This window comes from Temnothorax curvispinosus, unplaced genomic scaffold (assembly GCF_003070985.1).
Source record: "Temnothorax curvispinosus isolate PA1 unplaced genomic scaffold, ASM307098v1 QBEX01012062.1, whole genome shotgun sequence".
Taxonomy (NCBI): domain Eukaryota; kingdom Metazoa; phylum Arthropoda; class Insecta; order Hymenoptera; family Formicidae; genus Temnothorax; species Temnothorax curvispinosus.
Window position 1 is genome coordinate 209,104 of NW_020221842.1, and position 13,178 is coordinate 222,281.

At 31.5% G+C, this 13,178-nt stretch overlaps 1 protein-coding gene across 2 annotated transcripts; it reads right to left on the reverse strand.

Moving 5' to 3' along the window:
• Window positions 1–2,458: 2,458 nt before the first annotated feature.
• On the reverse strand, window positions 2,459–12,799 carry LOC112462214 (transcription factor SPT20 homolog). 2 transcript variants are annotated; one of them, XM_025027857.1, is made up of 20 exons: window positions 12,578–12,799; window positions 12,084–12,269; window positions 11,822–11,940; window positions 11,123–11,369; window positions 10,634–10,846; window positions 10,085–10,263; window positions 9,762–9,962; window positions 9,500–9,656; window positions 9,318–9,395; window positions 7,954–8,304; window positions 7,621–7,780; window positions 7,167–7,372; window positions 6,836–6,986; window positions 6,377–6,570; window positions 6,159–6,299; window positions 5,809–5,905; window positions 5,285–5,361; window positions 4,460–4,643; window positions 4,179–4,345; window positions 2,459–4,057 (listed from the first exon to the last, which is right to left on the reverse strand). In XM_025027857.1, exons 1-20 carry the CDS (start codon window positions 12,623–12,625, stop codon window positions 3,929–3,931), a joined length of 3,285 nt encoding a protein of 1,094 aa, XP_024883625.1. In that variant the 5' UTR covers window positions 12,626–12,799; the 3' UTR covers window positions 2,459–3,928. The 2 variants fall into 2 exon arrangements, with proteins under 2 accessions (XP_024883625.1, XP_024883626.1); XM_025027858.1 differs by having other exon boundaries at window positions 7,954–8,283; window positions 12,578–12,798.
• Between the last annotated feature and the right edge of the window lie 379 nt (window positions 12,800–13,178).

The window sequence follows — 13,178 nt, forward strand, 5'->3', positions numbered from 1 at the left end:
AAATTATAACTTTTTTAATATTGAAGCCAAAATATTTTATAAAAAATAAATTCAACCATGTATATCTATGTACATACATTTATATTTTACGAATCTTTTTTGAGATAATTGTTATCAAAGAATTAGAAAATTTTTATTAAAGCTTGTCACCATTTTTACTTTTCAGTAGATATTCGTGTTTTATTTCATATCGTTTTAATGCTTTGATATCTATCTGGAAATTTGACGCCGCAACGAAATATGTTTTTATTACACATTGTTACTTTAATCACAAAATAAAATTTCTAAAAGTGATACATGGGTCTGTGTATGTTATAGATCTATATATGTATATGGTACTATGTGACCTGTGGTTTTTACTACATTTAATATGTGTAGCATTCAAAGTTAAATGTCTCACTCTATATAAATATGTACGTTCCATTCTGAATGTTCTTGCAAGATATAATTAAAATGCGTTGATATACAAGCACAATTACTGAATACATGCCAATAATGTCATTTGCATTTAAGTGTCTGTAGTACGACGTGCAACAGTATTCTATCGTAATCCAAGTTTGCTAACTCGGATTTGGAAATTCAACGAGCGCTTGCCCGAGTTAATACATTTTACACAGAGACTGATATATCGGTGATTAAAAAGCGTGGTGTCTCAAAACCGTCGGTATTTTTGGCACTAGAAAGAAACTCTAGAAAATCGATCTTTCTTCAGCAAAAATAGACGAGTGTAATTAACGAATAATGAACGAATGAAAACAGGGAGGGTGATGGACTGAGCTTCAGAAGAGGAAACAGATGACATATCACATATTTTGTGAATTGGAAATAGATATAATGTTAAAGATTAGACGATCATTTTATTACTATAAAATGGTGATTCTATACTTGAATTAAAAAAATTATCTCCAAATTATTTATGATTGTTTCTTCTTGATTTATTGGTTTATTAATATTCGTTTATAGTTAAAAGAGTATCTGATGTTACGCTTTGGTTATATAGTCATATAGTGTATAAAAGATTACAGCTAATTTGTAGGATATGCTGAAGAGACAAATATTTGACAAACTTGAGTCCGGAAATTATACGTTTCCGAGCTATAAGATGATTTCTCTAACTAATGTCCATTTCTACCAATGTAGATTAACTTTAATCACGATTTTACTTACTTTTTATTTTTAGTTCTAAGAAATTAGAAAAAGTAAATTATACATAATTAAACCGATATACAAAAGACTAAAATTAATCTGCATTGATGGAAATGGACATAAGTGAACGTGGACTTCAGTAGACTTCTCGTTTATAATATACATATAATCGATATATCCGTTGTTTACCTTAACATTTGTTTGAACACATTTCTTCAGGAAATGTGTATGTTCAAACATGTATGATTTTTAGACTTGTGTTTAAAATATTATTTTGGTTTGCTTTGATAATTACTATCATAAACTCCTAAACTTTGGCAGTAATTTTTTGTATTCTATAATCTGACGTGCAACTATTTTTTTTCTCTGCTCTACTGTAAGCTTATATTCATCATACAATTTTATTTCTTGGAGTCTTTCTATGATTACCTACTAAGATATGATGTGTTAACAATGACATCAATTCACAATTTCGATGAATATAAGCATAAATTATTTTTATTATAATTGTTTATCGCTTGTTATGTATATATATAATGGATAGATCCAGATTTTTTTGTTTCTCCTATAGCCCATACGTGGAACGACGCAGATTATAGATCATAAATATCTGCTAACGTTTCTCGAAAATTTTAATGAATGTAACTCTATGCAGTTACCTCTATTATAATTTTGTTATTGTTCAAGAAGTTGTTGAAACATACCGGATCTGGAGGTTGTGAAAATAGAATATATAGTTTAAAAATATCTTAATGTAACATTTAAGATTATAGAATAAGTTTTGTATTTTTGTCATACCATCTTCCTGCTAGCGTTAATTACTGTTGGATAATTATTATCGTAATTCAATTTCTATTCTTCAAGATAGCATAATCTCGAAGTTATAGATTATTTATAATAGATTTATTAAAACAAATCTTTTGTGATCGTATACGGCTGGGTCTGAGTGTTAAAGATTATACAGATTTTATATCACGTGTTAGGAAACAGGATTTAGACAATTGATCATGACCAATTTAGCTTTTATAACAATATCTTTCATATCTAATAGTTTTTATATACATGTTTTAATTATATTTAAGTTTCTGATTACTTATTTTAGGATACCTACATATTCCACTTTATACAAGATCGGAATTGTACAAAAGAAAATTTGCCTACTATTTGCCCAAGTTTCATGATAATTTTATTCAGAAAATGGGAATATAAAAAATATAGATAATATATAACTGCTGTGAAATGTTCCCATATGTAAAAATTATTCCAAATAGATGTGCAAATTATCTTTTTTATCCATTGTAGGTTTAAACAATGCAATTTTTTTAAATGTTATCATTTATATCGCGCGATTTCGATTAACAAGATTAAATTTTTTATTTGGTTATTAACAGTCTCCCTACTTGTTAATATATGAATGATCCAATTAAAGAAGTATTGTTAAAAAAAACGTTGGTCTCATTGATAAATCTTCCTTTTTATAAAACATTGATATGATATAAAATCTTAATTTTGGTGATTACATTGTGAATGGTTACGCTTATTGTTGTGTTACCTTATTGTAAGTAGAATAAGTAGATTAAGTGCTAATGAATAAATCAAATTGACAATCAAATCAATTATCCTGTTTATAATTGATGTATAAAAAAACATTAATTAGTGAACACTGATTGATATTTAGGAAATACTTTGTCAGATTTAAATTTTGAGTAACTTGTAAAAGAAGCATGAGAAACGTTTATTTTATAAACAAAGAATTCTAATAATATTTAATAAGTATTAACAAAATATTTAGTTTTTGGTATTTTTTTAAATGCTAACGATTTGTTTTTTATTTTGCAAAGTGTTTCGATTATTTATACATAGATGTAGATAACCGATGAACATTGTACGATAGCATTACATTAAAAAAAAATAAATGCATTTACATATATGTTTTGCTACTCTTCTAGTTTTGCGCATGGATTCCTTGACAACTTTTATGATGCCCGTAATTTGTATAAAAATACTAAAAAAATATTTTGTGGTATTATATAAAATATGTACTTTATTATATACAAATAAAAATTGTGCAACACACGTATCAAAATGTACAAATAAATGTTAACGACGGCTAGATTACATATGACAGTCTCTTGGAAAAATACGAAATGGAATAAATTTCAATAGATTAAATAAAATTTGTTTGATGTATATAATTAAATAAAATAAAATACATCAATGAGAGTTAACATTGTTCTTGTCAGTATTCATAAAATAGATTAAGAATACGAGGATTGATTGCAAGATTTCGATAGTGCTACAAAAAGGGATAAAGATCAATAAAAACTGGAATATTTATTATGTTTTTAATATAAAACAAATCGTATCATATATATTTATATATATATAATATATATATATATGTATAAGTTATATTTACAATAATTGAAACCTCCCCTAAAGTAACATTTTAAGGCGGACATTCATTTGGGAGAAATGCATTTATTGCACATGGTCATTAATATTATGTAATACTGATCTGGTAAAATATTCTGTATATTTTCTTATATATTTTGTATATTTTCAGTCGGCAGATACGAATAATTTGCTAGAGTAAAACTTCGTCGTAACTAAGTAGACAATTTAAAACAAAAACACATTTTTCATACGATTTTCACATGCAAAAAATTAAAATCTCATATTCATAATCATAATGTAATATACAAATGCCTCACTACATTTCTTTCAGGCGGGCTTCAATTATTTCGACGTAACATGATCATTATCATTTATTTGAACATATTCAGGCGGGGTCTTCCCCCGGGGCAGACGTAGAATTTCTCTGAGCTTCAATTTGCGTTCTGCTTTGAGAACTTCCCGCTGCGACAGCAACTTTATGCTGCGCAGCTAAACATTGTTGTAATTGCTGAAGCTGTAAAATGAAAATAAATGTTTCTTGCAACAATATAGCTAATTCTTTTAATTTTATAATAAAAATATTACATAATATAAAAAAAAGTTTGTTCAGTTAATGTCTTTTAATTAAAACGTACTTGTTGTTGGGATAAAGTAGCCACCCCGAGACTTTGCGTCTGCTGGCTGCATTGACCAGTAGAAGCCCTAGCGTGCAAGGATTTTGTCAATAGAGTTTGCTTATTAACAGGTACTACTTGGGAAGAAGGCGTCGTCTGTGATGCCATAAGCACGGGCTTCGTCGCGGCTGCGAAGAGAAGATTTATATAGATATCGCTGATTGTTAAGTGCAAAGTATTATGCGGACAAAAGTTTAATCACGATTTATTTCATGAATATCAATATGGCATTGTTGACTTACCCATTATAGGAGTTAATACTTGTTTGTTACCAGATAGTATCAATTGACTCGCCGTTACTGTTTTCGCAACTGTCACCAATTGATTCGATAAGACAGCCGATTTAACTTGATTCGACTGTACTTGACGAGTCATATGATTAAATCGTGGTCTTTGAGATCCAATAAGTTGGATTGCTTGTCCTCCCTAAGATTACATAATGTTATATGACTTAGTATGAAGTGCTCACACACGAATTGCATTTCTCATATAAAATGCAATTACTACTTCAACTCGTCCCTTAATTTACGCGATGCTCGTTCCACATAGATTTTTTTTACACGGTTGAGAATCACGTAAATGGAGACAAAAAAACCGTAAGAGAAAAGCACGTGTATGTTACGTATTTTTGGTTATTGACTTTTTAGTTATGTATTTTGTTTATCTATACATAACTTTGGGCCAGTTAACGGTTAAAACTTAGCTATATAATGTCTCTTTACACGCAGTTTGTGCTGCCCTGCTATATGCTTTATTTATACGAAGTGTAGAAAAGTAAATTTATCACTTGTGCGAACAAGCTTAATGTGCTCTCTAATATGCTCAAAAAAGGCTAGAATAATATAATAAGTACAATCAAGTAAGAACTTTAGCTTACTAATATATAATAATTTCAATAAATACCATAGAAAGATATATTTTCTGACCGCGTAAATCTGAGACCATGTATAAAAAGTATCGTGTAAACGGAACGATTATTTACCGCGTATAAAAAGTATCGCGTAAATCGAGGGATGCATATCTTAGGAGTATAAAGATTTTATCCTTATTATCTGTTAAATTAATACCTGTGCAAGAGTCACTGCGTTATTGTTCCTCATACTTTGCTGCGACAATCCTTTTACCCCAGATGGTATTAATTGGGCTAAAATGTATACAGCCAATTAAATATTTAGAGATTTTTTTATATATAAAATAAATATCAGTCAATAAAATAAATAGGCTTGTTTGTTTTCGCTGCACTTCTGAACTAGTGCAATAAGTTAAAATAAAAGAAAATATATGTTTCATTCTAACTTATTGTACTAGATCAAAAGTGCAGCGAAAACGAACAGGCCTAATATCATCTAAATCTCAAGATAGGCGCATATTTTAAGTTTCTTTATCTATATCTCAACTTCTTATAAAGCTCCTTTATGTATCCATAGTTTTCCATAGATAAAATTATAGGAACTAAAGAGGTTTGTAAAACATAATCTGTTTTTTTAAATATAAATATTTAGCATAAAAAAGCTAAGAAAGATTGAATTTAGACATAAAATAAGCTTAATCAGTGGTACCCATTGTACAGGATATAATAATTATATATTACCGATGGGTAAAGACAAGTGAGCATTGGCAGGATTGGCGATCACCACCGTTGGTGTACTCCCGGCGATAGCTGTCGTAACGACTGTTGCAGCTACCATCTGAAATAGTATAACGTTCGGACAATATTCGATTAATTACTGATAAATTACTTAGGGACTTATTTATTCGTCAAACACATGTATATTTTACACATTGATATTAACTTTTTCAATAAACACTTTCATGAATGAGAATTCATACATATGTACGTGAAGAAAACTATTTTATCCACTACTATGACTTTACGAAGAATGTTTTACTTTAAGCTAATTGCATCAAAAAAGTTACTTGTATAAACAAGTCGATACTAACGCTCGATACTGTCGTGCAGGTATTTGTGGCAGATGATATAGGGAGGGAGACAATGACCCCAGTAGGTGTGACGGTGCCGCCAGTGGTCGGAGACATGTTCAACGACATCGTGATAGGTTGCGACAAGCCTGGGAATGATACCTGGAATGGACAATGTGTCAATTTATTTCGATCTGTATCGGCTTGTATGAGAAAAATTAACTGCTATTTTAAACAACCTGAACGTTTTGTAGACCGTTGATGGAGTTCGGCAGACTAGTGAGGTTCACGCCCTGTAGATTCACGTTGGTTGGCGATGGGCTAGTCATCGGACTCGCTGGTTGACTGCTCTGACTGGAAGAAGCGGTGAGCCGTTCGAGCAGTGATGAAGTCGAATTCATTCCAGGTATCGGGTTGTCAGCCGATGGCGTGCCTGTTCATATGTAAAAATTATATTACTAATAAAAATAAAAAAAATGGATATTTGAAAGAAAGCTCGTTTAAATTATATTCGATGAATATTCTCAACGCTCAAAACGTTAGATTATGTAAAAAGTTTGCCAAATTTAATGCTTAAATTTTAGTAAGATGTATAATCAAAAACTTCTTAATCCATGACAAATTAATGTGGAACAGACTGTATTTTATATTTTCTTGTTAAGTAGTAGGTAATAATTTATAGATATCGTTTATTGTACCAGCAAGTAAAGCCGAAAGTCCCGGCATTGATAAGCCAAGAGTAGACGTAGGGTCTTGGACTCGCGCAAGTCTTACAGCAGTCGCTTTCACTGGTTGTTGCTTGCAACTTAGCTGTCCCGTTAAAGCGGAGGAGCTTAAGCTCACGCGTACCTGAAATCGAGTAAGCAATATTTAATTATATACTTTATATCAAAATAGCTGTCAAATAATTAACTATCAGTTATATTTCAAGAATGAAACATAGATATATTAATTAAAATATATTAAATGTATGTAACACAAAACATAAATAAAACAAGACAAATTAATTGAATTATTTATTAAACATACTTGACCAGTGGTGTTGGGCACGTTGATCACATTGCCATGACTGATAACTCTAGATGGGATGGAAGTATTAATGGAGATCCTTTGGGGTTGAACTTTTCGCTGAGCTATATTCGCAGGGGTGCTATTTAATAGACTAAGAATCGCGGCATTGTTGGACTTGTTTGTGGCTTGTGCATTGTTATTCATAGCTGCGGCCGCAGCATTGGCTACAATATACATAAAATATAATATCAATTATAAATCTACATACGTACATACATTCATAAAAGAATTATATGATCAAAGGACGCAAAAACATGTATTTGCTCATTTAATTTCACGAAATGCATAGTGCGAAACTCGCCCAATCTGCAGAAATAAAAATACTTTCTCTGGTTGCAAACAAATATAGACATAACGTTTAACTCGATATATCAAAATTGCGCAATTTTTACAATGTGAAGCGATAACGAACCTGCAGCTTGTTGCTGGAATTGCTGTGCGGAGTTCATGAGGGAATTAGCAAGAGCGCTTATTGCTGGATTAGTCGAATGTTTCTTGTACGGTGGCTCATTTTGGTTCTGATTGGCAGCATCACCTATGCAGTTCTGTGTTCTTGCTTGCAATTGCGCTTGCTGCAAATTTTAAAAGATTATATAAGATTATATATGAGATATAAAAGATTAAAGATTAAAAAAGATTATTAAATCTTAAATTTAATGCAATTATTTATTAATTTTGTGTACTGCCAAATTCAAGGTCCAAATTTATAGTTATAAAATGTAGAGAAATAAATGTGAAAACTTACCAAAACTGGAACATTGGTGGCTGCTGTATTATTAATAGTACCAGCCGACTTCTGAAAGATCAGAATACCAGAACCGTTACAAGTGTTGTCCGCTACTGCCATTGCGGAGTTATTAATTTGCACGGAGGTCGACGCGTTAAGGCCACCATTGGCCAAAGATTGCCCTGAGCTCAATGCGGTAATGTCATTCTGCGGGATAACTTGTGGAATATTCGCGGAGTCCACGCACGTCAGATTATTTTGTGCAGAGGTGGTGGCTTCTGTCATAGCTTTCATTGAGGCTACTTGATTAGCCAAATTAGTTAGTTGTCCTTGAGCCCGTGATAAAATCTGAAATGACGCGCGGATTTGCTGAAAATGTTTGCACGGCTGTTATAAAATTGTAACATATACACATTTATATATCTTTTTGTGTTTCTATGCACCAAGAGAGGCATTTAAAGAGGGGGATTACGGTTTAAAACTTAAAAAATATTTGTCTGCAATATTTTTATAGTACATCTCAAGAATATGTTCCTATAGTGTTATTTCGAAATTCGAAGAATTGATGAAGTTATAAGCGATTTAGCACAGATATTCGTCCGAGCGTTCGGCACGCTCAGGTAGGAATCGGAGCGCGCAAGGATTCGGAAAACCCCAGGCATAAAAAAAAACATGATCTTCTAGGTATACGATAAAGTAGAAGTAAAAGGTCTGCTTTATGAATCAGGAATAGCAGATTATATAGCCAGAAATTGACTGTATGAAAAAATTGTCTTAATAGTATCTGAAATTTAAAGTTTTACTCGAAACCGTATTTGTTAAGTCAGTCGACATCAGGGCACGTATTCCGAAAAGTTCCATAATACGTGCCCAAAACTCAATAATTTATAATCGGATCGGCTTCAGATCATGGATAATTCAAAATAACTGTTATATCTTTGGTGTAAACTTATAAAAACAATAAAAAATTAATAAACTATTTTTTTGCGAAAAATGGTGGAAAATATGATGAAAATCGATCCTTTCTTCAAATAAGTTTTTTAAAAAAATTTTATTTTTACCCAGAGCGAGGTTTACGCCAAAAACACTAATAACAAATAGTAATATATCTCACATGTGTTTCAGATCGATAACACAATCGCCTTGTGCGATATGGTGCAATGTTTTAACTTGGCCAAATATTTATAAAATTAACAAAAATTTGTACTTCATCAATCTATAAAAGTGCCCCTAAAATTTCAATTTAATCGGAGTTATAGTTTTCTTTTAAAAAATTTCTAAATTTTCTGTGTTTTAAACCAGGATCCCTCCTTTAAGAATTCTGCTTCTGGTGACTCCTCCATTCACATTCAAAGAAAGAAAAGTAAATCGAGTTTACAAACCTGTTGTGCTACGTGTTGGGGCTGAACCTGCTGCAACTGTTGAGCCGCTGCTAATTGCGCCGCTTTTGCTTGTTGCGCCTAATAGAATAATAATAAATTTATTTAATGAAAATAGTCGAAAGGAAAGATAAAAAATAAAATAGTTGAACAGACATTAAATGGAAAAAAAAGATGACACGTACCTGATGTGCTCGCAGCATGGCAGGTGTACATGCAATACGAGGAGTCTGCCCTGGTATAATATGTTTTATTTTCACATGTTTCCTACCCTCTTCTGTAAATATTTCTTTAAATTGCTGATAATAATGATTGGCCACAGCTCTGGTACCCAATGTAAACCTAGAAAATTAATTCAGTAATTTATTAGTAAATAATTGTGATTTGCGCAAAACTACATAGACATTTGTCTATGTAGTTTTAGACGTAGCAATAATATAAATGCACCTGCAAGAAGAGCCATTTCTCTCTCCATCCCTATGATTTTTGTCCATATAAAGTTCTCCCAGGTACTCGGAAGTAGCAGGCCTCTGGAGAATCGAGAGCTTTATATAATCCTGACTTTCCGCAGGTTCTAATATATATTCTTCTATAACTTGTGGCGAACAGTCTGTTGTTTCTTGTGGCCGCTCGTATAATTTCGCGAATCTAATCGAATCCCATTGCTAATTAATTTCGCGGGTATCTTACAGTAAGTTATAAAAAAATGCAACGTAGATTGCAAGTAATGCGAATGAAAATGTGGAGAAAAAACATGCTTTGGTAAGAACCTTAAAACATCGGTCTGTTTAGGTGCAGGCAGCTCAGGAATTTTAAGAGAAGGCGGTGGACAGGCAGTATTGGTCGCTAATCCTCTTCTTTTCGTACGGGATTTCTGCATTAAGTCATGTATTGTTTGTCCTTCCGGCTGGGCCAACTGTTCCAATTTTCTTTTTCGATTTACTGTGACCTGATGTCAAGCAACACAGTGTCTCCATGATATTTACGTTCAAATCAGATGTAACGCATAGCAAGCAGCGCAATATATGCACATTGACTAAATCTCTCTAAATTTCTCGAAATGTTGCTATTTGCAGTAGAAATATCCCTTATAGAATTAAATTTTATATAGAATTAAGCCTTTTTTACTATTTATATTATACAATAAAAATATAACATCCTATGGAATATTAATTTTCTATAAAATATAATTTTTTCATGCAACATTCAAATACTATCCTTTGATATCTAGTATCTAATAAATATTTCTTGCAACTAAATCTTCAATTTTATTACATTTAATTAATAGATTGTAAATAGGTTTGAAACTAAAATATTACCTGAGAGAATTTTTTAGCTTGCCGCATGAGTTGATGATCGGTAAGCAATGATTTAGATTGCTTAATTCTTGTACTAGCTAAGGTAGGAATAGGATTCGGATCCAAGCACAAAGGACCTTGAGTAGCTGCCACTAAATGTGACTCCAACATTAATCGCTCCTCGTGGCTCCAATCTCCGTCACTTGTAAGTGTCGATACATCCGAAAGTACGCTCTATGCAAACAGTAAATTTCAAGATTTAATTTAAAACATTCAATATAACTGAAATAGACTTTAATGATATATTAGTCAAAAGCATAATTGCAATTATGCTTCTGTGTATGCATGCAATATGAATAATTTTTACATTAAAACCATAAAAATGCACTCAGTATTGCACTAGTTTTTTTTAGTAGAAAACGCTATTAGAATCATTGTAATATTGTTATTCTTATTATTATATATCATCTTTAATCTTTAATCTATATACCTTTGATGACGAGATCTCACCTGTGTGGTAGGTTTAAGAAGTACATGGTGAACCTCGGCTCTGTTGTGAAGAAATGATCTTCGATAATCTCGAACTTCAGCGATCATACAGCCGTCGTAAAATAAATGTGAATAACTGGATTCTAATTGTTCGGCTAGCATAGCTGGCAATTGGCCATTATCTATGCACGAAAGTAGCTCACCCTGTTCGTAACCCATGAGTTGAGTCTCAGCTAATGAATTTTTATCGTACTGATTCCCCTTATCGCTGTCGAGAAATAATATCTTTGTATTAATTCCAAAACTTAATTCCAAAATTAAAGAATTAACGTTTATTTCAATAAATTAATCACACATATGAATGCATTTTTCTCTTCTGATATGTATCTCAAAAAACTTCAAACCTGATAGGATTATAATGTTTAACAATTTTAAATCTGGTACTAATAGTATATCATAATAAATTTGTGACATAAAGACGACTACATAGCAACACTAGAAGCGGGCAACCAAAAGAATCAACAGTTTAAATGAATAATGTATTTATTTTCGCGCAAAAAACATTGCAAGGTTTATAATCTAATTATAATCTAATCTAAAGCTTGTAATAGGATTATCATTGTCAATTATCATTAAATTTAAAAAGTTAGATACTATCATTGCTAATCAGCATTTCAGATGTTTTAGGATGATAATCAGAATTATGAAACAGATCCTTACCTATTTCTTACAGCTAATGAGTATCCTTTATTACCAGCGTATAGATTAACGATTAACGTATTTAAACCTTCCCTTTGCACTAACCGCCCCAAAAGATCACACTCATTTTCAAGATTGTTCTGTAACATTTTAAATAAAGTACTATATTGTACGCGCATATATAAAAATACATGGAATATATGTACTATCGCGTTGCAATATATGTATTTTCGTAAAAAGCAAGTAAAAATGTAGTAACAAATGCTTTGAAGTATGAACATACCAAAACTGAATCTGGGGTTGCATGAGGAACCTTGGAAAGTTCTTCAAAATAGAGTCTGGTGAGTTTGGATTGGATACTATGCCTGGAGTGACTCTGCTCTTTTTTCTGGGAGGATAATGGTTTATCCGATGTTAAGGCCAATGAATTTTGACCTTGGGCATTTTTCCAACATCTGGATACCAGATCCTGTATAAGCAACGCAATGAATGGCTGTACAATCATTCAATTATAATTTTATCATTACGGGCCTGTTTTCTATTGTTGCGCTGACTTTCTATGGCTGCACTAGTTCGAGAAGTGTGCATATACATTGAAGAAACGTACATATGAGACTCTCACGCTTTAATGTATGTACGATCTTCGAACTAGTGTAACTAGTGCAGCAATAGAAAATAGACCCTTTATAAGATGTGTTTCAAAACCATCCTTTTTAATAACTGATTAAAAGCTTTGAGACATTAAAGGAATTTCAGTTTGAAACATTTGCCACGCACCTGAGCCTGCCTACACGCATCTTCCAAAGTACAGGCTGTACTAATCATTGTAACTTCTGATTACTGATGCCACTCAATGTCATATCTGATGCGGTAATAATCGTTCATATTCTGAAAGATATCCATCAGACGTGTTATTCATTTACATAAACAGCAACTTGGGTCGAAATTAACATTGAATATTAACAATATTAATTTGCAATTATAAAAATATATATATTTAAAACGGCTATTGATTCTCTTGTGATACAGAATCTAAGTACACTATAATAAATAATAGGGAAGTTTATAGTGCTTTAAAGAACATCTTCTTTTTTAAGACAAGAATTTGATTGGAAATAAAATAATCTTAATAATAAACAGTATTGAAATTTTTAATATTCAATTTCTAAGTATTAAATTATTTCAACGGTTTTCAGCTTAAAAATTCTTTACGTCAAAGATATAACCTATAAATAAGATAATTATGATTATAATCGTCACTGATTTAGTAAAAATATAAAAAAATTAAACACAAAATAATCTACTCTGCCATCTTTTTGAACCTTTTTAGGTTAAAAAAATACATATTCAGGTGTTGCAAGAAAGAAAAAAAGGAAAA

Excerpts from the sequence above, each read along its gene's own strand:
- LOC112462214 (XM_025027857.1), bottom strand. The coding sequence starts at position 12,625 with ATGATTAGTACAGCCTGTACTTTGGAAGATGCGTGTAGGCAGGCTCAG. Across the intron at positions 9,963-10,084 it reads AAACAGACCGATGTTTTAAG|ATTCGCGAAATTATACGAGC; the intron begins GTTCTTACCAAA and ends GGATTCGATTAG. Across the intron at positions 8,305-9,317 it reads CCCAACACGTAGCACAACAG|CAAATCCGCGCGTCATTTCA; the intron begins GTTTGTAAACTC and ends AAACATTTTCAG.